General features: G+C 57.7%; 2 protein-coding genes across 2 annotated transcripts in view; one reads left to right on the top strand and one right to left on the bottom strand.

The window, feature by feature from the left end:
- The window catches only part of ASB2 (ankyrin repeat and SOCS box containing 2), a 28,333-nt gene extending 14,122 nt beyond the window's left edge, over positions 1-14,211 (top strand). The window contains exons 5-9 of the mRNA XM_021679660.1: positions 52-297; positions 3,301-3,472; positions 9,358-9,922; positions 10,689-10,842; positions 13,776-14,211. Coding sequence (XP_021535335.1) covers positions 52-297; positions 3,301-3,472; positions 9,358-9,922; positions 10,689-10,842; positions 13,776-13,912 — 1,274 coding nt within the window. The 3' untranslated portion in view covers positions 13,913-14,211. The remainder of the gene's footprint in view (positions 1-51; positions 298-3,300; positions 3,473-9,357; positions 9,923-10,688; positions 10,843-13,775) is intronic.
- A 4,661-nt stretch (positions 14,212-18,872) lies between these two features.
- On the bottom strand, positions 18,873-19,832 carry FAM181A (family with sequence similarity 181 member A). The gene has a single exon (XM_021679659.1). It carries the CDS (start codon positions 19,749-19,751, stop codon positions 18,873-18,875), a length of 879 nt encoding a protein of 292 aa, XP_021535334.1. The 5' UTR covers positions 19,752-19,832.
- Between the last annotated feature and the right edge of the window lie 1,248 nt (positions 19,833-21,080).

The following is a 21,080-nucleotide window of genomic DNA, read 5'->3' on the forward strand; positions in this document are numbered from 1 at the left end:
GCCAGGTCCTGCCAGGGTCCTGCTGACCCTCTGGCTTCTCCCTGGGCACAGCCTGCGAGCGCAAGAACGTGGAGGCCGTGCGGATCCTGGTGCAGCACAACGCGGACACCAACCACCGCTGTAACCGAGGCTGGACAGCGCTGCACGAGTCTGTTTCTCGCAACGACCTGGAGGTCATGGAGATCCTGGTGAGCAGAGGCGCCAAGGTGGAATCCAAGAATGCCTACGGCATCACCCCCTTGTTCGTGGCGGCCCAGAGTGGGCAGCTGGAGGCCCTGAGGTTCCTGGCCAAATACGGTGAGTGCAAAGGGCCCCTGGGTCACGTAGCACAGCTGGGAGGGGCACAGCTGGGTAGGACCTCCGAGGTCCAAGGGGAGGCAAGTTTAGGTGTCACCTTGGGGACACACCCCGATCGGGTGATAGTACCTTCTCGGAACGCTGTGTTGAGAGGGATTCAGAGGCTGTCTCTGGGCTCCGCGGGAGACGTGTAGTGATCGACCAGCGATGCCTGCAATTAGACCAAACCTGGGGCGGGGGTGGGGGGTGGGGGTGGGGAATGGCCCACGTGCCACCTGTTTGTCATCTCTAATCTAGCCCAACATCCTCATTTTACAAATGAGGAATCTGAGGCCCAGAAAGGGGAAGTGACTTCCTGACAGTCTGTAGCGAATTAGTGGTGGAACGAGCCAGACTCTTGGTCTCCTGACACCTCAACCACTTCCCTCTCCACCGTGTCACACTTCAAGGCCACAAGGAACCTCGGACAACATTTAGGTCACCTTCTCATGTTACAGATGACGAAACCAGGGACCGGGATGGGAAAGTGATTTGTCCAAGTTCACACCGCAAAGTAGTGGAAGAGGTGGGATTTGAACCCGGGTCTTGGCACTCTTTGCCTGGGGAAAAATCTTAGTCACTTAACAGGAGAAAACAAAATACCACTGCCTGCATTATGAACAGAATACACCCTGAGACATTTTTTTGACTAAAGAGCATCGTTATTCTGTTCTTCCCCGAGAACACCTTTGATTTCTTTTCTCTCTCTCCATGGGGAGTGAGCCTCCCTCTCTAGCAACACAGGGACCAGGAGTAGAGCCCGACAGACCCCCGGGCTGAGCTGAAGTGATTTGTTGAGGACCTGCTGTGTGCTAGACACTGTTGAACAGGAACACGGATCCAATGGGGTTTTCCCACAGCCCCGAATGAGGTGGGCAGCGTCCTCATCCCATTCAGCAGATGAGGAGACTGAGGCTCAGAGAGGTTAGATGATTGGTCACAATCAGAGCCTGGATTCCGGCCACAAGCCTCTGACTCCAAATACCTCTTGCGCTCCGCCACGCCACCGCGGGCCTCGAGAATTACCAGCATGGGACTCTGCTTGGATAAACACCCGCTTCCCCAGCACGAGCCTAAGCAGTTGGGAAAACAAATCCAGGGCTCGTCCTTGCAGCCGGGGACAACTCTGGACTGACCAGCTTGAGAACAAAGGGGCCCAGGCAGTGTCCTGGGAGCCCAGGCAAGGAGGCTGGGCAGAGGGCAGGGTGCTCAGCCGGCAAGGGGAACGAGCCAACTCCAAACATCTGTCCAGCTCTCCTGCCGATGGTCTGAGTCAGGGTCTGCTCCCTTTGTGGGCTGAGTCCACTTTCAAATCCAAATATTTTTCTGGTGAGAGCGGGCGGCTTTGCTGGCGGGGTCCAGGCTTCCAGGGAGCCTGACTTCAAGAGCCTGGACCTATTGGCCGACTTTCCCGCAGGGTGGAGAGTGAAGCCAGCCTCTGTGCCCGGGTCCCTCCATCCCGGAGGACTGGCCTTTGGGGAGCACCTTGTCTGTGCCCGGCACTGTGCCGGGAGATTGTCTTAGTCCGTCCGGGCTGCTGTAAGAGAACACTGTGGACTGGGGGGCTTCCAGAGCACAGGTAGTTATTTCTCACAGTTCCAGAGGCTGGGAAGTCCCAGATCAAGGTGCCGGCAGATCTGTTGTCTGGTGAGAGCCTGTCTCTAGTTCATAGACAGCCTGGGTCTCCTACTGGGTCTTCATATGGTGGAAGGGGCCAGGCAGCTCCTGGGGGTCTCTTTGGGAAGGGCACTAATCCCATTCAGGAGCACAACTGCACCCTCATAACCCTCACACCTCCCAAAGACCCCGCCTCCTAACACCATCGCACGGGGGATTTGGTTTCAACATATGACTTTGGAGGGGACACAAACAACCAGCCCATAGCAGATATTTACGTATTTTATCTTATTTACACCTCAAAGTAACCCTGATTAGTAGGTACTATTATTCCCAGTCAACAGATGAGAAAACTGAGGCCCCTGAAGGCTGCCCAAGGCCACAGGCCTTTGCAAGCCACGAAACAGAAACTTCCGCTGGTTCTTGCTGCTCACAAAAGCCTGTGCTCTTTCCACTAGACCAGAAGTCAGTTATCAAAACTGAAAATTACCAGAAAGCCTGAAATCAGCAGAATGCCCAGGCAGAGCACAGCTGTGGTTAACAGATGTTTGGGATTTCAGCCCCTACTGATACTTCACTGCTGTCCCCGCTCTCTCTCTTTCCAAAATAAGGAGGTACTGGTGAAGAGACTGTACCTCTTTTTGCAGAGAAACCCATGGGTCTCTCCCCTTACCAGCAAGAGATGGAGAAGATGTAGGAGATGAGGCTGATGGAGCCTGTCCCTGGATCGATTCCTCACCTCCCAGCATGCTCTTGTGCCCTCTGCAGAGGGTACCAGAAGCAATCCCTCCCTTATTCCTTGCCACGGAAGGCAGAGAAGAACAAATCCCAATTAATAAAGTTCTTGGGGTCTTTCCTTATTAGGGGACTCTGCACGCTCCTCGAGCCAGGGGGCTTCCTCAGGACAGGGCCTCGGTCACTTTCACATGGAGCAAGGGTGAAGAGCATGGCCTCTGCCATCAGATCATCTGTCGGGGCCTCCACTGTCAGACCATCTGGGTTCAAGTTTGGGTCTGCACTTATGAGCTGGGTGGTTTGGGGCACGTGGTGTAGGTGCTCTGTGCCTCGGTGTCCTTGTCAGCCGCATGCCAGTGAGAGCTGTGACCGATGGCATGAGCTATGTTGTGGATTCAAAGAGAGAGCACCCGTCACGCAGGGTGCTTGGCATGTAGTAAGTGCTCAGTAAATGCCAGCATTGTCGAGGCAGGCTTTTGCTTCTAAGAGGCCCCCTGGGTCTCGCTGTTGCAGACGGGAGTTGCTGTTAAATGACCCCCTGTGTCACGGTGGCCGGCACAGCGCGTGACAGTGACCGCCCGCTCATTCCTTGATCTGTCTCTCCTTGGCCAGGTGCCGACATCAACACGCAGGCCAGTGACAATGCGTCCGCCCTCTACGAGGCTTGCAAGAATGAGCACGAGGATGTGGTGGAGTTCCTGCTCTCGCAAGGCGCCGACGCCAACAAGGCCAACAAGGATGGCATGCTCCCGCTGCACATCGCCTCCAAGAAGGGCAACTACAGGTCAGCCCGGGCCCTGCCACCGTGCTCCGTGGCTCCCCACTGCTGGAGCGGGGGCTGCAAGTGTCCCACCCACGGGACTCAGGAGGCCCAGGAGGGGTTGGGGTGGAGGGCACCTTCCAGGTAGAGAGGAGGAGACTCTCCAGCAGTTGGCAAGCTAGAGTGCGTTACATTATCAACTTACTTCACCCTCCTGACTACTGTTAACAAGCCTTTTACCAGATCTCTGGAGGTAGATCCTATTATCTACATTTCTTCAAACAAGGAAGCTAAGACACAGAGAGGTTGGGTGACTTGCCCAAGGTCACACATCTCGTAGATGGCAAGAGCTCAGCGGCTACAAATGTCCCATCTACAGGCATTGCACTCGGGGGGCCAGATATGAGTCTGGACTCGTGCCTATTTCTGTTGGGGATGCAAAGATAACCTCTCAGGCAATTAGGAAGCAGGAAGAGGCTGCAGAGACTAATACGGATAGTACCAACGATACAATAACATAAAGAGTGCCAAGGATCATAGCTAGCCTTTCCTGAGCACTTACTATGTGCTGGGCACTTTGAGCAAAACAAGAGAAGCTTAAGTTCTCAGGGGGCGATCTGGTGGGCAGGACACACACACACACATGCACACACACATGCACACACACACATGATCGCATAACGTAATGAAAGAGCATGAAGGCTGAGCTCCATGGCAGTCCTGGAGGAGAGAGACTGGCAGGGGCTGGAGGCAGAGGTGTGCTAGAGTTGGCTTGTACCAGCTCACGGGAGCCAACTGTTCACAAGGGCAGCCTGAAATTGGCCACAGTGAGAGTATTTACACCACGGAAATTGGTGAATGCAACATTTCAGGGCCCCCTTTGCCCCCTGAGGAGCCAGCGGTTAAACATGCATCAGCACCACGGCCAGCTGATGGGCTCAGGGGAGGCTCCCCGAGGAGGGCAGAACCCCAGCTGCTCTTGAAGGGTGACAGGGCTCCGTGATACCCACTCGACCCGTGTTTTCCAAACTTTGACCATTCACAGACTTCCTTCCTGATGGTAGGCATCTATAACTCTCACTGTTGAGTATATTTTCTTTTGAAGACATGTTTATTTAAAATGAACTTGTTTTCAAAAGGAAACATTCATCACACTATTAAATCACTGAAATTGCCAATTCACAATTAATAAAGAAAACATGTCACATAAAATTCCATCAAGGGCACCCCAGATGACACACTTTGGGCAACACGGCCTGCCATCAGGCAAAGAGAAGAGAGAAGAACACAGATTGTGCACGTTGGGGGGTGTCGGCTGTGTTTGAGAAGGCAGAGGGAAATGGGGATGAGAGTGACATCCTGGGGAGTGGAATGGGGACAAAGAGATAGACCCCTGAAGCCCCAGGCTCCATATACATGGCCAACCAAAGATGCCCCCCACCCCCCGCGGATATATGCACAGAGGAGACCCCTCCTTCCCTGAACCCCAGAGCAGGCTGCAAGGCACACGGACCTGGGTTTGCATTCCTGCTGAAGCCATTGGTCACGTTGCTTAACCCTTCTGAGCCTCAGTTTCCTCTTCTGTAAAATGGGGGACAGTTACACCTGCTTTATGGGGTTGTTGTTAGGACTAGTGAGGTGGATACAGAATGGAATTAAAACACCCCACAGAATTCCGGGCACAGGTACCCCGCAGGTCGGCGCTCACGCTCTCCTAGGTAGGAAGAGCACGTTCCATCATTTTTCAGTTCAGCCAGTAGAGGGAAGAAAGCACCAAGTCAGGCAGTGGTGACGGCCAAGATGGATGCTTTCTCTTCGGCCCCAGAAAGACCCAGCATCAGTCAACAAACACGGTTTATCTCAAGCATGACCCTGAGGGAGAGATCCAAAGAATGAAGGAGACGGCCCTTGGAAGTCTCCAGGCCCACTGGATCCCCACACTTGCCTGTGCACAGCACCATCTCTCTGGGCTATTTGCTAAATGACACATCCCAGAAGCACTAAACCAGAACCTCCAGGAGGGAGGGGGCCTAAGCCTCTACCTTTGAAAAGCTCCCCGAGCCAACCAACCAGATACAGCCCATCCACACCCTTAGGGGAATCACTGATCTAATACAAGCCCTGATTTTGCAGAGGAAGGAAATAGGAAGCGGCTTACCACAGAGTGGCATCCTTCCATCACACCCGGATGCCTCAAGTGGACCCCGATGTTGGCAGTCTGGCCCCAGCTGGAGGGGCAGCTGAAGGAGCACTAGGTGTGCCTAAGGATGACCAGGGAGCAAGGCTGGTCCCCTCTGGAACCACCTGTATGAACATCTTGTGTTCCCCCAAATCTGCTTTGGATTCATGACTCTCAAAGTGATTTCCCTGGTCATTCCCCCTCTGTTCCCAGGCCCTATTTCCCTCTGCTCCCCAAGACTGAGAGGGGCCAGGCCACTTTTGAGGGATGCCCAACAAAGGATTGAAGCTGGGTTCCCAGCAACTTTTGCCACCTGGCAGGGTCCACGGCCAGGCAAGCCCTGGGCCCTTCACTCCTCAGACATGTGGCATTAATGGCCCTCTCCACGCCAACCTCCCGCAGGCTGCTCGGGGCCTTGATGTGACATTCCATAGGCATTCTGCACTCAGCCACCTGCCAAAACACCCTGCCCGTCTATAGCGTGGAAAACAGCACTCCGGGTTCACCAGATGGTGCCATCTCCACAGCGCCTTTAACCAGAGGTTGTGACATTCGGGTATGGCTGAGAAAGGAGCCCACAGGACACCGAAGTCACCTCCAAGGCATGCGTTACCTTGTACTTCACTTCCAGTTTAGCAAAGGCACCTTATGAGATTAAAACTCAACACCACACATAGATTTATTGAGAAATGGTTTGTGTTGGACAAGACCAGATGCCCCACACATCCTTTAACCTGAATTTAGAGAAACACCAAGAAAGCCAAGTCTCAGCCTTGGCTACATGCTGGAAGCCGCCCAGGGCTCTAAAACCCCTGATGTCTGGGCCTCACTCATCCTCAGAGACTCTGATGTAAGCAGTCTGGGCTGGGGCTGGGGCTTCAGGGTTTCTAAAACCTGCCCAGATGATTTCACCCACAGCCCGATAGAGAACCAGGATCTTAGAGTCTATTTTGTGGCTGGCATATAACGGAGGTTGGCCTTTTGGGCCCCGCTTCTGATGCCCTCGTTTTTAACCATTCTTTCTCTTTTACTTCTAATTTAAATTACCTTTGCAAGCCACTTAACACTTTTTGGGGGAGGCTTCCCTGGAACAGCCCTGAGCTGGGTCTGTTCTGGTCTCGGGGCTTGGGCTGGTAGGTGTGGCCCTTCACTGGGGAAGGGAGAGAGGGGAGCAGGGAACCCGGCCTCCCAGACACCAAAGGTTCGACTGGGCAGTGGGCACCTTTGTTCTTCTTCATGAGGTACATTTTGAGCCCTGTGGGCCCAGGACCTGCCAGTGGGAGAAGTAGGGAGTCTCTAGCCCTTCTCGTGAGGTACCCCCCCTCCTCCAGCCCTGAGTCCCACAACATGGGCTGGGGGAAAGAAGTGATGATTTGTGGCAGGACAGCCGACACGGCCACTCCCTGGGGCCAGTGGGGTGGGGCAGCATGGAAAGGCCTTGCCCTGGGCCCTCTGGACACCTACATCCTGCCCTGGCTTTGTCATCCACCTCCAATCTGACCTCACTCTCGTCCCCACCCCATGCTCGGGCCTCAGTTTCACCCCCTGTAAAATGGGAGGCCTGCAGGGGCTGCTCTCCAGACCCTGTCCTGCAGGGCACATTTACTTTCAGATTGGCAGAGTCCTACAGAGGGGCACAAATGAGATGATTTTCCTGCGTTAGCAAGAGGATGCTTCTGGGACCATAGGCAGCATCCAGTCATGTTCCCACATTCCTGTCACTTTCCCCTGGTTGGGCAGGGGATCACTGGAGGCCAGCTGTGACCTGCCAGGGCTACCAGCCCCACTTGGCCGGCGGCCCCAGGACAGTCTCTGTCACTGTTCTTTCCCGGGCTCGGGCCTGCCACGGCTGTTAGGGAGCATTTGTTGGCGATGGCTGTGGTCCAGGGTGAGGCCCCAGCCCTGCCTTTGACCAGCACCTCTACAGAGTGAGGTCAGGCCTCCTGTGCAGGCACAAATAGAAATTAGGAGGCAATTAGCCCCCCTGGGTGTGTGAATTTCCTTTTGAGGTTTTAGAGGCAGATTTTAGGCAAACAGAGCGTCACTAACAATAATAAGACTTTCCACTGAGATCCTAGCAGGAGGTCACTGGCATGAGATTTCCAGGAAGCCGTGAAGCCAGCATGCCAGAAAGGCGTGGGAACAGGCCTGGTGGCACCTGCTTGCCCCACCACAGCCACCTCCTTGGAGCCCACATGGGGCCGCGAGGTCACCTGTCAGCAAGGACTGGAAGGATTAGGGTCTGGAATCATGTCAGTGGCAGGAGCTTGTTCTTTCTTGTGGGAGGGGGCTAGGGGAAGAGAGCAAAGACAAGGGGTCAAGAGCCCCTGGAATCGAGCCCCCAGAGTTGCTGAGTACCTTTGATGAGTTGCTGTCTCTCTCGGAGTCACATCTGTTAAAAGGAAGGCCACAAAGCTGCTTTGGCTACCCCACAGGGCTGCAGTGAAGGTAAAATGGGGCAGGCAAGTCAAAGCGTCGTGGTTCAAAACCCTGACTGCTACAAAGACGTAGGGCAGTGATTGAGAGTGTGGCCTGGGGAATCAGACTGCCGAGGTTCAAATCCTGGCCCCATCACTTACTGGCTGTGTGTCCTCGTGCAAGTCACATACCGTCTCTGGGCTTCAGGTTTCCTTATCTGTAAACGAGGACAGTACAAGTCCTACCTCATAGGGTTACTGGGAGGATATAATAGATTGATGTAGATTAAGTGCCAAGAGCAGGGCCTGATGCAGCAGAAGCGAACAGAACCAGGGTTCCCAGGAATCTCCAGCCTCAGCAATGGCTGATCAACCCTCTCCAGGCCACAGGCAAGGCAGGGGAGCCTGGGGGAGGCTCGAGTCAGCCTTCAGGGAAAGAGGCGTTGAGACTCACAGGAGAGGGGAGGGGACTTCGTGGTCACCGAGGACTGACTGGGGCCTAGAGCAGGAGTGGTTGGGGCCAGATACATTCGTCCCCTCCTATCCCCCGGGACTTGACAGCTCCACAGAGATGTAGGACAGCTCAGCCCTGGAGTAGGAGCAGGGTACATTCCTTGGTTTTCCTCTCCCGACATGTGGCCTGGACACGTGCCTCCACCTCTCTGAGCCTTGATCTTTCTCATCTGCAAAATGGGAATGATGAGACATACTTGATGGGCTGTTGAAAAGATTAAACCAAAATTTGTTTGTAAATCCTTTAGAGGTCTCCTGGCACATGGTGAGCTCTCAGCTATGACTATCGCTGCCCCCCGCCCACCCCTACCCCACCTAGGAAGGGCGGGTGCCAAACCTCTAGCTCCAAACATCACCATGGGCATTAGGTGCTTCCTGCATCAGGCTTGTGGGCCTTCCGGTCAATTCCCTCGGATCACTGAGCTGGGAATGGGGAATACTCCTTAGCCTGAAATGAGTCTTGAAACCACAGTCCAGTCGGGCTGAGGTTTGGAAGAACTAGGACTTTGGAGGCCACGGGTTCTGAGTCTGAAGGCCAGCTCCACCCCTTACTGGCTATGTGACTTTGGAAAGGTGGTTGAAGCTCTCTGAGCCTCAGTTTTCCTGATCTGTAAAGTGGGGGATAGCAGCGACCCATCCTCCCTAAGGCGGTCCTGGTGAGCACGGCTGGCTCCCCCGCGCCCCCTGCCGGTGGGCCCGTGCCTCCGCGCACGGTAGTCCTGAGCGGCCTGGCCCGGGCCCTCAGCGCCCCCTGCCGGCGGGGCCGACCCGTGACCCGCGCTTGCCCGCCCCGCCCGCAGGATCGTGCAGATGCTGCTGCCGGTGACCAGCCGCACGCGCGTGCGCCGTAGCGGCATCAGCCCGCTGCACCTGGCCGCCGAGCGCAACCACGACGGGGTGCTCGAGGCGCTGCTGGGCGCGCGCTTCGACGTGAACGCGCCGCTGGCGCCCGAGCGCGCGCGCCTCTACGAGGACCGCCGCAGCTCGGCGCTCTACTTCGCGGTGGTCAACAACAACGTGTACGCCACCGAGCTGCTGCTGCTCGCCGGCGCCGACCCCAACCGCGACCTCATCAGCCCCCTGCTCGTGGCCATCCGCCACGGCTGCCTGCGCACCATGCAGCTGCTGCTGGACCACGGCGCCGACATCGACGCCTACATCGCGACGCACCCCACCGCCTTCCCCGCCACCATCATGTTCGCCATGAAGTACCTGTCGCTGCTCAAGTTCCTCATGGACCTCGGCTGCGACGGCGAGCCCTGCTTCTCGTGCCTGTACGGCAACGGCCCGCACCCGCCCGCCCCGCCGCGCTCCAACCGGTTCAACGACACGCCCGCCACCGACAAGGAGCCCGCCGTGGTCCAGGTAGGCGGGGGCGCGCCTGGCGGGCGGCGTGGTTCGCGCGCCCAGCGCGCGCTGGTGTGGACTGGTGGCTGATGCCCTCCCGCGGCCGCGTGGCTCCGTAGGGGGCGCGCTCTGGAGGCAGTGGAAGCCCGTGGCTTTAGAGGCCCCAGAACTGAGTGGTTCACGGGAACCGTTACATCCTTTTTTTTTTTTTTGGCTCCTCGGTCTTGGGGATTGCTGGGGAATGTGTAAAACTGAGGCGTCCATCACTCGCAGCAAACCTACACCTGGGATATGATGTTGCATGACCAGGATGGGGATGGACGTGAGGGCGGATTGGCCAAGGTCAGATGAGGGGCAGGGTGGCCCGGAGGCAGGACCTGTCCGTGGTGATGACCTAACAAGTCAGAAGTATAATGGCTAATGGGAATCATTTATGGGCCACTTGCTGTGTGCCAAGAAGTTTACGTTCATATATTACCTTAATTCTCATTACAAAACAAACCAAAACAAAAAAAAAACTCCAGTTGTCATATTCCCATTTTCTAGACCAGGAAGTGGAGGCTTAGAGAGGTGATGGCCAAGCAGCCCACCTCCAGTTTTCGGTTGGATGTTGTTGATGAGGGGGAGTGGGTCTGTGGAGGTGGATCCTGCCAGGAGTGCTACCCGTGTCCGTCCTCGGGTCCCTCTGCTGCCCTCCCCAGCCTCGGGTTCCCGGACAGACATGCTCACTGAGGCGCTGCGTTTGGTCCTGGGAGCCCCAGCCCCAATGCGTGATCTCTTCCAGTTCTGCGAGATCCTGTCTGCCCCAGAGGTGAGCCGCTGGGCAGGGCCCATCATCGACGTCCTCCTGGACTATGTGGGCAACGTGCAGCTCTGCTCGCGGCTGAAGGAACACATCGACAGCTTCGAGGACTGGGCTGTCATCAAGGAGAAGGCAGGTAGGGGCTGTCACTGCAGCTACTGGCTGGTCACCCTGTCTGGTTCAGGCCCAGGACTCGGGGCATGTGACTGCTACAAACATTTGATGAGCACCTACTGAGTGCAGAGCTCTGTGCGCAGGTCACATACGGTGTCTCCATGACTCTGTTCTGTAAATGAGAAGACCCCCCCTCCAAGAGATGATGTCACCTGAGCCAAGGTCTCACGGCTAAGTTAGTGGCAGAGTGGGGATTCAAACCTAGGTCTAACCAACCCCGGAGTCTTGCCGCCAGATCTTTCCAGGATGCTTTAAACGGTTCCAGCTCACTGAGGAGTATTGGGACTTTTGCAGTACATTGCCCATGTTTGTAGGTCACTGAGAGGTAGTGTGGCGGGGTAGAGGAGAGATGGTGGTCTCAGGCATTTCAAACTGCAAAGTACATACAAAGCACCTGGGCATTTTGTTAAAAATGCAGATCCTGGGCGCCTGGGTGGCTCCGTTGGTTAAGTGACTGCTTCGGCTCAGGTCATGATCCTGGAGTCCCGGGATCGAGTCCCGCATCGGGCTCCCTGCTCAGCGGGGAGTCTGCTTCTCCCTCTGACCCTCCCCCCTCTCATGTGCTCTCTCTCTCCTCTCATCCTCTCTCTCAAATAAATAAATAAATAATCTTTAAAAAAAAAATGCAGATCCTGACTCGGCAGGCCAGGCGCAGGGCCTGAGAGTCTGCATTTCAGCACGCTCCCAGGTGGTGCCCATGCTGCTGGCCCCCAGACCACACACGGGGAGCAGTACTGGTCTGGGAGGCAGGGCTCTGGAGCCAGGGGCTTGCTGGGTGACCATCCACGGGCCCCAGCATCCCCAACTGAACCGAGAAGGTTGGGCAGGCTCCTTGTCTAGCCCCCTCCATCCTGCCAGCATGAGGTGTTTGCAGGTGGGTGTGCCTGGCGCTGTGGACAGGGCAGCCTGGCTAAGTCAGGCTGAGAACCCCTCTTGGGCATGATGGAGCCCACCTGGGCAGGTGGTGTCAGAAGTAGTCAAACTGGGTGCTGCCGCTGGTACTGAGAAATAGGCGTCTGCCCAGAGGAATCCCATTTGCCCCAGGGCTTTCTCACACTCTCAGGGGCACAGACCCGTCTCTGGCCAAGTGTTTGTCAATCACAGAGCAGAGAGGCTGACCCGCAGCAAGTTTCTATTGTGTCCCCAGATGAGACTTCGCTGCCCTGTTGCCTGTCCACTGACTGTCCAGGTGCCCCGGACCCCAGTGCCCCAGCTCTGACTTGCCACCTTCTTCCTTGATCCCCGAGCCCTGTGGGACCCAGATGTACTGTAGGCACAAATGCCTGAGAAGCATTTGAATTGGACCCTTGATAAAGGTATCAGGGCAGTGATGGGGGAGGGTGGTGGTGACTTGCCCACTCCCTGGGGCTCAGCACGAGAGGCTCGATGAACATTCACTGTGTTCATGAATAACTGCTTGCTATCCCCGTGACCCTTAGCCACTAGAGGACCCTGGAGCAGTCCATGCTTAGATGTGGGCCCTGCCCCTCGCTGTCCCCTTCTGCCCCCCTAGAGGACAATCCCTCCTGAGATCTAGTCCCAGGGAAAAACATGCAGACCCCTTTGGTGTGCTATAAATATTTACTAATGGAACAAAATAGTTCTTACCCAATACCTATGTTGCTGACTTTAAAGACCACACCGCATCTGCAGAACACAGTCCACAGGCTTTTTCATCTAATGCTGGGACGTGGACCTCATTACTCCGGGACAGTGGGCTCCAAGAGGTGGCAGGTCTCCCAGAACTCACCCAGGCCACCAGCCCAGCCCCTGTGGGCCTGTGTCCTCTGCTCACCAGTGGCGTTTGGCCTTCCTCCCCACAAGTTGTCTTCTCTCGGCCGAGAAAGGGGCTGAGGTTTCCAGATGGGAGGCTCTGTCCAAAGCGAGACCAAGGAGCCAGAAATGCAGCCACCTGCCATTACCTCCACATTCCCTCCGCACCCCAATACCCCTGCATAGCCGTGGCCCCCTTGGCGTGGCACTGCTGCTTCGCGCCTGCCTCCCTTCTTCACCTGGCAAATCCCTACCTGCCCACCTGTCAGGACCCTGCTCAGATGGCACCATCTGGTGTGGAAGCCTTCCCCGAAGTCCTGGGCAGGCCCCTCTGCATCTCCGGCCCGAACACAGGGCCATGCCATGAAGGGGTCAGCATGTGTTTGTTGAATGAATGAATGGCATGCTCTGATTCAACGAACACCTTCCCCGTGCCAGACCCTGGGCCCAGGGCTGAAATAAATTGCCCTCTTACTAGACACATCAATCCCTGTTCCTACCACACCCCCTCGCCGTCAGCTGAGAACACTCTACTGTATGAGGTATCCCAGGAGGGGTCCTCGGGGGGAGGCAGCCGAGTGGGATCTTAGGACGTGTGGGGAGGTGTCCCCCATCCCTGCCCGCACTCTGGCCTCTCTGCACCACCAGAGCTCAGGGCTGAATTCCATTCGTGGGGGCACTTCACAGCTGGAACTCTCTGACCCCTGTGCTAAGGCTGTGCTGGGGGTCCGGGCTGCGTATATAGAGGAAGGAGCGCAAGACGAGGGGGATGGCAGCTCTGGTTCCGGGTGCGGTCCTCACTACATCCTCACCTGTGAAGTACCTGCCCCAGCTACTTCCTTGGGCTGTGCCTATCAATGAGGGGCGACAAGGGGGAAGCTACTTTGTCAAATCTTTTCAGTTGGCAGGGGCTGGGGTTACAGAGCTCCCCCTCTTTTTTAAAAAAAATAGGCTACATGCTTAGCGTGGAGCCCAATGCGGGTCTTGAACTCACGATCCTGAGATCAAGACCTGAGCCGAGATCAAGACTAGGTGTCTCCTAGCGGCCCGCGGTCACAGATGCAAACTCTGTGCTGGTTGCGAGCAGCACGGCAGCAGTTCTCTTTTCTCTCCTTTCCCCAGAACTTCCCAGACCTCTGGCTCACCTGTGCCGGCTGCGCGTGAGAAAGGCCGTGGGGAAGCACCGCATCAAGCTCCTGGACGACCTGCCGCTCCCCGGCAGGCTGATCAGGTACCTGAAGTACGAGAGCACCCAGTAACCGAGGCTGCGAGGAGGAGCGGCTCCTCAGACTGTTTCACTAAAGCCTCAGGACGGAGGCGGCGGCCCCAAGCCCCAGGGGAGGGGACCTGGTGGTAGACAGAGGCTGTGGGCTGCCGGCCGCTCAGCTGGGGCAGCTGCCGCCTCCTTGCCAGGTCTCTGGGCCCGAGCTTTGCCCGGACCAGAGAACGGAATGTTTCAAGTAGAAGAAAAACCGTGTTTGTTTTCAAACTGCTGAGTAGACCCCGGACCTTCTCTGCCATTGGGAATGGAGGAGCCTCCATCCCTGGGCCTGGGAGGGGGGCGCAGGGCAGAACTTGGGGTGGCCTGGGGGAAGGTGGGAGCCAGCAGGGAAGCCCTGGCCCCAACGCTGGGCTGTGGCTGGAGCACTTTCAGGGATGAGTCTGCCTTTCCAAGACAACCTAGCTGCAGGGCTGTCCCTGTCCCCTCCCCCTTTGCTCCGCAAAACTCTCCACTTGACTTCTGAGCTTTCTTCTTGGAGGTGTGGTCTGGTGGGGGTGGCTGGGAGGCCCACCTTAAGTACAATAAATGTTGCAGAGATGATACCTTGCCCAGTGAAGTCCCTCTTCCCCCCCCCCCCGCACCCCCAGGGCCCGGGGGTCCTCAGCACTGCTCCTGGAGGGAGTGGGAGTGGGGCAGGTGCTGGGGCAGGGCGCACAGACCCCTAGATGTATCCCCTTTGGGCTTCTGAGAGCCAGAGCGGAGCTGGCGGCCCAAGGAGAGGGGCAGCTTCCTGCCCTGTGAGCAGAGCGGTCCGGGTTGGTTTCTCTCTCCTGCTTCAATCACCATGGAAACGGGAGCTCCATCACAAACAGGGCTTGGTGTCTACAAGTCTCCTGACACCTGGGATTGCCTTGCACACACATGTTTCCTGGCAGTCTGTCTTCACATCCTGCCCACCCCTATTTTGCTACAGAAGTTGAGATACTAGGGAGGAGAAGAAATGTAAATGCTGGCCACCTGAGCCACAGCGCTGAAGCAGTGGCTGCTGTCAACCCCTGCAAAGGCACCAAGCCGGGGGCACGAGGCCCTGTCCCCTCCGCTGCCTCCGTGGGTCCTCGTGTGGCTCTGTGGGACTTCAGGCGGGTGTGGTCATGGCACCTTCTTGGGTGCTGAGGCCAGCTTGCCCTGTTTCCACGATGCTGCAGTGGAAAGCGTGATGAAAGCCACGGGAGTCCAGGCCAGTCTGCGGTGACACCTGACGGAGCAGGTGACCTTGCCTGGAGCCGGCACCCGCCCCGCTCCAGAACCTGGAAGTGTCTTGAGTGCGGTCAAATGTCATTTCTGGGTTTGGCAAAATGAGCAGCTGGGCGGTGGGGGAGCACAGCTTTGAGGTCCAGTTCTGCCCTTGGCTTGCTCCTCTGGGGCCTCAGATTCCCCATCGTTGTGGTCCCCAGCGTCCTTGCCGACTCCTCCATACTGGCTCTCCGTGGAACCAGTAAGACCCAGTGTCTTCCTGAAGAGGAAAATACTGCCAAGCAGCACTTTCCAACCACAGGTCAGAGGGGACTCAGCCACATCTTGCACACTCCTTCATGGTCCTGATGGGAAAACAGGCCCAAAGAGGGGAGGAGACTTGCCCCAGCACACATAGCAAATCCCTGAGGTTTTAACCCAACAGTGCCTCGCCAGGGTCCCTTATGGCTTTGCTGCAAGAGATCCTAAAGAAATCCCCACAGAAACCTGCATCCTCTCACACTGGAGATGTTCTGCCGATGGCCCCTGGGGGAAATGGCCAGAGAAGGCTCAGTGCATAGTCAGGGGAAAACCCTGACCGAAAATTGCCTTTGCCCATCTGGCAGCCAGAGGGAGAGCCTTTAATCTCAGATGGGGGGTCGGCAGTCCTCTGTGATGAGCCAGAGCAGAAAGATGTTTGGGTGCATTTAGGATGGGGCTGGGTATCTGGCAAACTATAGCATTTCTCAGGTCCCCTGTACATCCTTAAGGAGTCCTAACAGGCAGTGGCCATGGACACTGGGCCGGGTGGGGACTGCGGTCTGAGGGAGGTGCCCCCCTGGAGGAGGGGAGGTTGAGAAGGAAGGTGGGAGGGGTGGGGCAGCCACAGGTGTTCAGCCTGTGCGGTTAGAATTGGTACCACTGGCTGTAGGATGTGGGGTACCTGGGGCTGGGAGGCATCAGCACCGCACTGCGTTCTCGGGGTACTGATGCTCGTCCATACTGGGCCACAGGCACTGGTCAGGGCCCCTCCTCGTCCCCAAGCGTCTTTCCCAACCTTGGCCTTCTCAGGTCCTGGCAGCCCCCACCTCCCCACAACCCAGAAGCTGAAGGGTTAATGCTTGGCCAGCGAGGGGGGGTGGGGGCGGCGCTGTTCCCAAGGGTCTGTTCTGATTGGTCGGTGCTCAGGCTGGGCTGGTGGTTACATTTCTTGACCACCACTGCTCCCCAGAGGACTTTAGAGCCATGACCCTCTGCAGAAACCCCCTCCCCCACCCCCAAACTTTGGCTCCAGAGGTGTCTCAACAGCGTCACCAAACACTCAAAATCCTGAAAGTGGTTCCATTTCATTTCGCGGGCAAGAGCACGTGCGAGCTAAGTGCCGGGCATCTGAGGTAGGGGGTGAGTTCCCGTGTTTCCCTTTGAGCCAGCCCCACTCAGGACTCACTTGTCCGTCAGGAGAGTCATCTGCTGTTACCACAGCTGCTTTTTTTTTTTTTTAACCACAGCTTTCCTAGATGTGTTTTTCCCCACTTTGTTTCTGCATGGGGAGTTGGTGCGGTGTGCTTCTGTCTAGCTGCTTCCTAGCAAAGGTTTCTGCTTGCAGAGGAAGGCTCCCTGCGTTTGAATTCATGTATCACTGGGTGTCCCCTGGGAAAGGAGCCCAAGAGGAGCTGCGGGGGCGGGGGGCAGAGCTTGGTGCGCTGGGGCAGCACTCTGAGAAAACACGCCCCCCTGGAGCTCGGCTCCTCCAAGGAGTACAGTTAGGTGGCCCGAATAACCAGGAGAGGCGACTTTTGGTTGGCGCAGCTCTCCCTCGGGTGTGTCGTAGCACCTTATTATGCCAGGTGTGCTCTTCATTATCCCCATGACAACCTGTGCAGGTCTATTTTCAACCACATTTTTCTGATGAGGACATTTTGGCACAGAGAAGTTAAGTAACTTGCCCAAGGTCACACAGCTGGTAGATGGCAAAGCCTGGATTGGAGCTTTTAACACCCTCCTGTACAGTGGGGGAGGGGCTGAGCCTCATTGGAATGGATCTGGAAGGGTCTTCCTGATGTGCAGGGGGAGAGAAGGGGACATGCAGGGCAGACCAGAGCAGCCCGGGGTGAGGGTCCTGAGGCCCTATCCTGGGTGCCAGATAATTACTCCGAACAACCCTGCTGGTGTCACATGGTTTCCGTGCCTCTCAAGTCCTCCAAGACCAGAAGCTTTAAACTACCAGAAATCCACCAGCTTCCCAGTGAGCAAGCTGCCCTCCCGTGGAGATGCTCCACTCCTCAGGAATCCTAGAGTAAAAACAGGCAGGAAGGAGAAGAACCCTTAATCACTAATCCTGGAGCCTTGGGTTAGGAAGGATTCTGAGGGCGTATCTGGCCCCCGAAGGAGACAGTCTGCGACTAGTTGAAGAACTGGTAGGTGCAACTGTTTGCTATTGCTGACCTAGTCCCCCACTTTACAGAGGGGGAAACCAAGGCGCAGAGGGAGATTAACTTTCCAACATCATGCTAATTAGGGCACAGTAGCCCCCAGCCGGGGCTGGCCCTGCACCAGTCCCAGCTGCGAGAACGGGGCTTCGATGGAATGAGCAGCTCGATGCCCCCAGCAAGTCCGTGTGCCCTCAGCCTTGGAGCCACGTCCGCACACGGCAGGGCGAATCCCGCGCCAGGATGGAGGTGCATGCCTCTCCAACGGCTGTGGCAACTGGACACCATGAGGGCAAACCCCAGGGCCAATCCCTGCCACCAGCAACCCCCCCCCCTGCCCCCCGTGCATTGTCACAGACAGAGGCCCTCATCGTTCCATTGTGTGCCAGGCACTGCACCAGGCCCAGGAAGAGGGCCATCGGCAGGTCACCCAGGAATCTGACTTCGCTAGAGATTTTTTTTTTCCGGCTTGTGCACAGGGAGCCAAGCTCCAGTTTGTCCTGATTTTCCCTCTGACCAGGCTCGGGCAGGACTGCCTTGGCCCAGCCTCTGCTCTGAGGCCATAATCAGAGTGGAAGGCACAGCAGAGGGGGACCCTTCTCGCCCTGCCCCTCGCCCTGCAGATGGGGCAAAGAGGCCCCAAGAGGAAGGGTCCAGCACCACATCCCATCGTGGAGCCAGGACTGGTACTGCCCTGGTACTAGCCTCCCCATTCTCTAGAGCACTTCAGACCGTCTGGAGATCCAGGCCTCCCCCATCGTCTGCTCTTGGACACAGGCAAGCAGAGCATCCTTCCCCGGTGACTCCTCTCACCCCCCCTTCCTTTGAATTGAGCTGCTGGCCCGCAGTTCTTAGCTTGGGGACCATTCAACTCCATGACATCCAAGATGTGGAAACTGCAAAAGAAACGTCTTTATTCTTTTAACCTTCTTAATATTTACAAAAAACAAAAAGAACAGAACTGAGATTGGCTTACACAGTGGGTGGCCGATGAACAGATGTGTAACTCTGGCTTCTGGAGTGGCGGGCAGGCCAGGGCAAAGCCCCACCACCCAAGACCGGCCCAAGGACAGTGGGACAATCGGTCGGGCTCTGGTCTGGTTGGAGAGGGGCCAACGGAGCCCAGCCCCATAGCTCCCAAGGCTGCAGGGGCTGACTTGGCGACTGCCTGAGAAGCCCCTGCCCCAAACCCATCCTCCCCCTCCCAGACACACACAAAGGAAAGGCTCCCAAGAGGCCACACCACTGCCCAGCTCACTCTGCACAAGGAGCGCTCCTGGGGGCCCCTAACACCCCCGCAGGCCAGAGGTGGGAGCTGAGGCCCTCCCAGCCCAGCTAGAGGTAGCCAAAAACATTGAAGATGGGCGGGGGCACAGCCGGCTTGGTAGGGATGGGCTTCAGAACCACGGGTCTGTACACTTTCTGCCCCGGCCCATCCACATCCTTGCAGAAGTGGGCCAGCTCCCCAGGGGAAGCCGGGCTTTTCCTCCACAGGCCCAGGCTGGGGACCGGGCTCTGAGGCAAGGCCCCTGGATGACCAGCATAGATGGGCTGTCCATGGTACTGGAAGGGGCAGCAGCTCCAGGCATTGACGCGGCCCACCAGGGAGACCCCAGACATCTTGAGTGGCTCCTTTTCAGCCAGTGCCCTTGGAGACGCGGGCACGGGGGCCATCTCAGGATCCAAGGGCTCCAAGCCTTTGCAATGTTTCTTACCCTCATAGGGAGGTCCCTCCCTGGGGCCCAGTCCCCCCTCCAGCCCCAGGGGGTAGCTGTGTGTGGGCCGAGGCTCTTCCCAGAAGGAAGCGGGCAGCTGTCTTTTCCTCATGGGCACCTGGCCAGGCCTGGCAGCTTCTGGATTCTGCCTCTGTAGGGTCTGCTCCCTAGAGAGACATTCCTCCCTGTAGGGGTTCCCCAGAGCCTTCTCCTTGTAGCACCCACCCCCGCCGGGACTGCAATCCTGGCCAGAATCGAGGGGCAGCCTCCCGGGCCGGTCCTCGGGTCCCCTTTTCAGGTGAGGCTCGGCCCCTCTGCCGGGGAGGCCCCGAGGAAGCCGGGAATACTTCTGGGAGAAGCGTTTGAGCTGCTTCTGCAGGTACTTGCGGTGGTCCACTGAACGGCGGCACGGCGCGGACTTGTCCAGGGCTGCCTTGATGTCGCTGGACGCCAGGTTCACAAAGTTCAGGAGCATCTTCACGTCACTGTCGGATGCCATCACCAGGGGACCACTGCATGGGGCTTTCCATGAAGAGCGTGGGCTCTGCTGGTGGCTGGCAGCTCCAGGGAAGGGCACAGAGCTGACCTGGGGTGGGGGGGCATGCAGGTCGTTGGCGGTCTCTCCAAGCACCCGCGCCCAGCCCTCCCCAAAGGCCCTAGAACCCCTCCACAGGAAACAGAGTCCTGGGTCGCCGGCCGCCCGTCCAGGCCGCTGAGGGTTTCCTCCGCATCTGTGAGGGCACAGGCCAACAGGCAGTCTGCCTGAGTCTGTGGCCCTCTACTTGCAGCTGAGGCTCAGAGAGGTTGGGCGACCTGCTCAAGGTGACCCAGCTACAGGTGGCATTGCTGGGCCCGGAGCGCAAGTCTCCACGGGCCAGCCCACCGCGTCTCCCACACACCACGCTGCCAACGTGCACAACTTGCCCGCAAGGTTTTTATTTTCTGAGCTGAGGCGACTGCTCCACTTTCAAGCAAGGCCAAGCCCCCTCTCCCCCCGGCGGTGCCCTCCTCCTCCCACCCCCGCCCCCAGCCGGCTCGCACTGGCCCCCCTCGCCGGGTCCCCACGCTCCACCCACAGCGCTCACGCAGGACGGGCAGGACCCCTGTCTGGCACTCGAGCCTCGGCCTGCCTGGCGGGCTGATCTCAGACCGCGGGCAGCGGGACGCCCCCGTAGAAGCATCTGCAGCAATTTCATGCCTCCTGGGCCACCCCCCGAGGCACCTCGCCCCTCCCCCAGGCCCCAGCCGGCCCCACGCCCCCACCCGGTCGGCTGGAGCCGCCCGAGCCGCCACACTGACCGAGGTGCAGGCCGGCCCCCGGGCCCCCCGCCGCCGCCGCCGCTGCCGCCGGCCGACGTGGCCTGGCAGGTTCCCCGCTGCAGACCTGGGCCAGGCCCGGCGTGGCCGGCGGGCTCCGTGCGTCCGGCTGGAAACAGTAGTGCAGCCCTCGAGTGGGCTGGATGGAGGACGAGTCCCCGGAGCTGGGGGGCCCCTCAGGCCAATCAGGAGCGCCTCTCCAGATACAAAGCATCCCAATCAGGCGGCAGCGCCCCGTTCCCACATTCTTTGCCGTCACAAATTGTCACCATGGGGACCATCACAAAAAAGACAGCTCCCAAATGCAATCATTTCCCGGTAAATTTCTACCCTTCAGCCCCTCCTCCCCTTGACCTCGGTTCCCTGGTTTCTCGAGGGGGCAGTGTGTGTGTGTGTGTGTGTGTGTGTGTGTGTGTGTGTGTGTGTTTAAAAAGTGCAAGGTTGAGGAGGGGCTGGGCCCAGAAGAGATGGGCTTGCATGCCTCCCCCAAAGACTCCAGGCCGACAGCCTA

This window comes from Neomonachus schauinslandi, chromosome 9 (genome assembly GCF_002201575.2).
Source record: "Neomonachus schauinslandi chromosome 9, ASM220157v2, whole genome shotgun sequence".
NCBI lineage: Eukaryota > Metazoa > Chordata > Mammalia > Carnivora > Phocidae > Neomonachus > Neomonachus schauinslandi.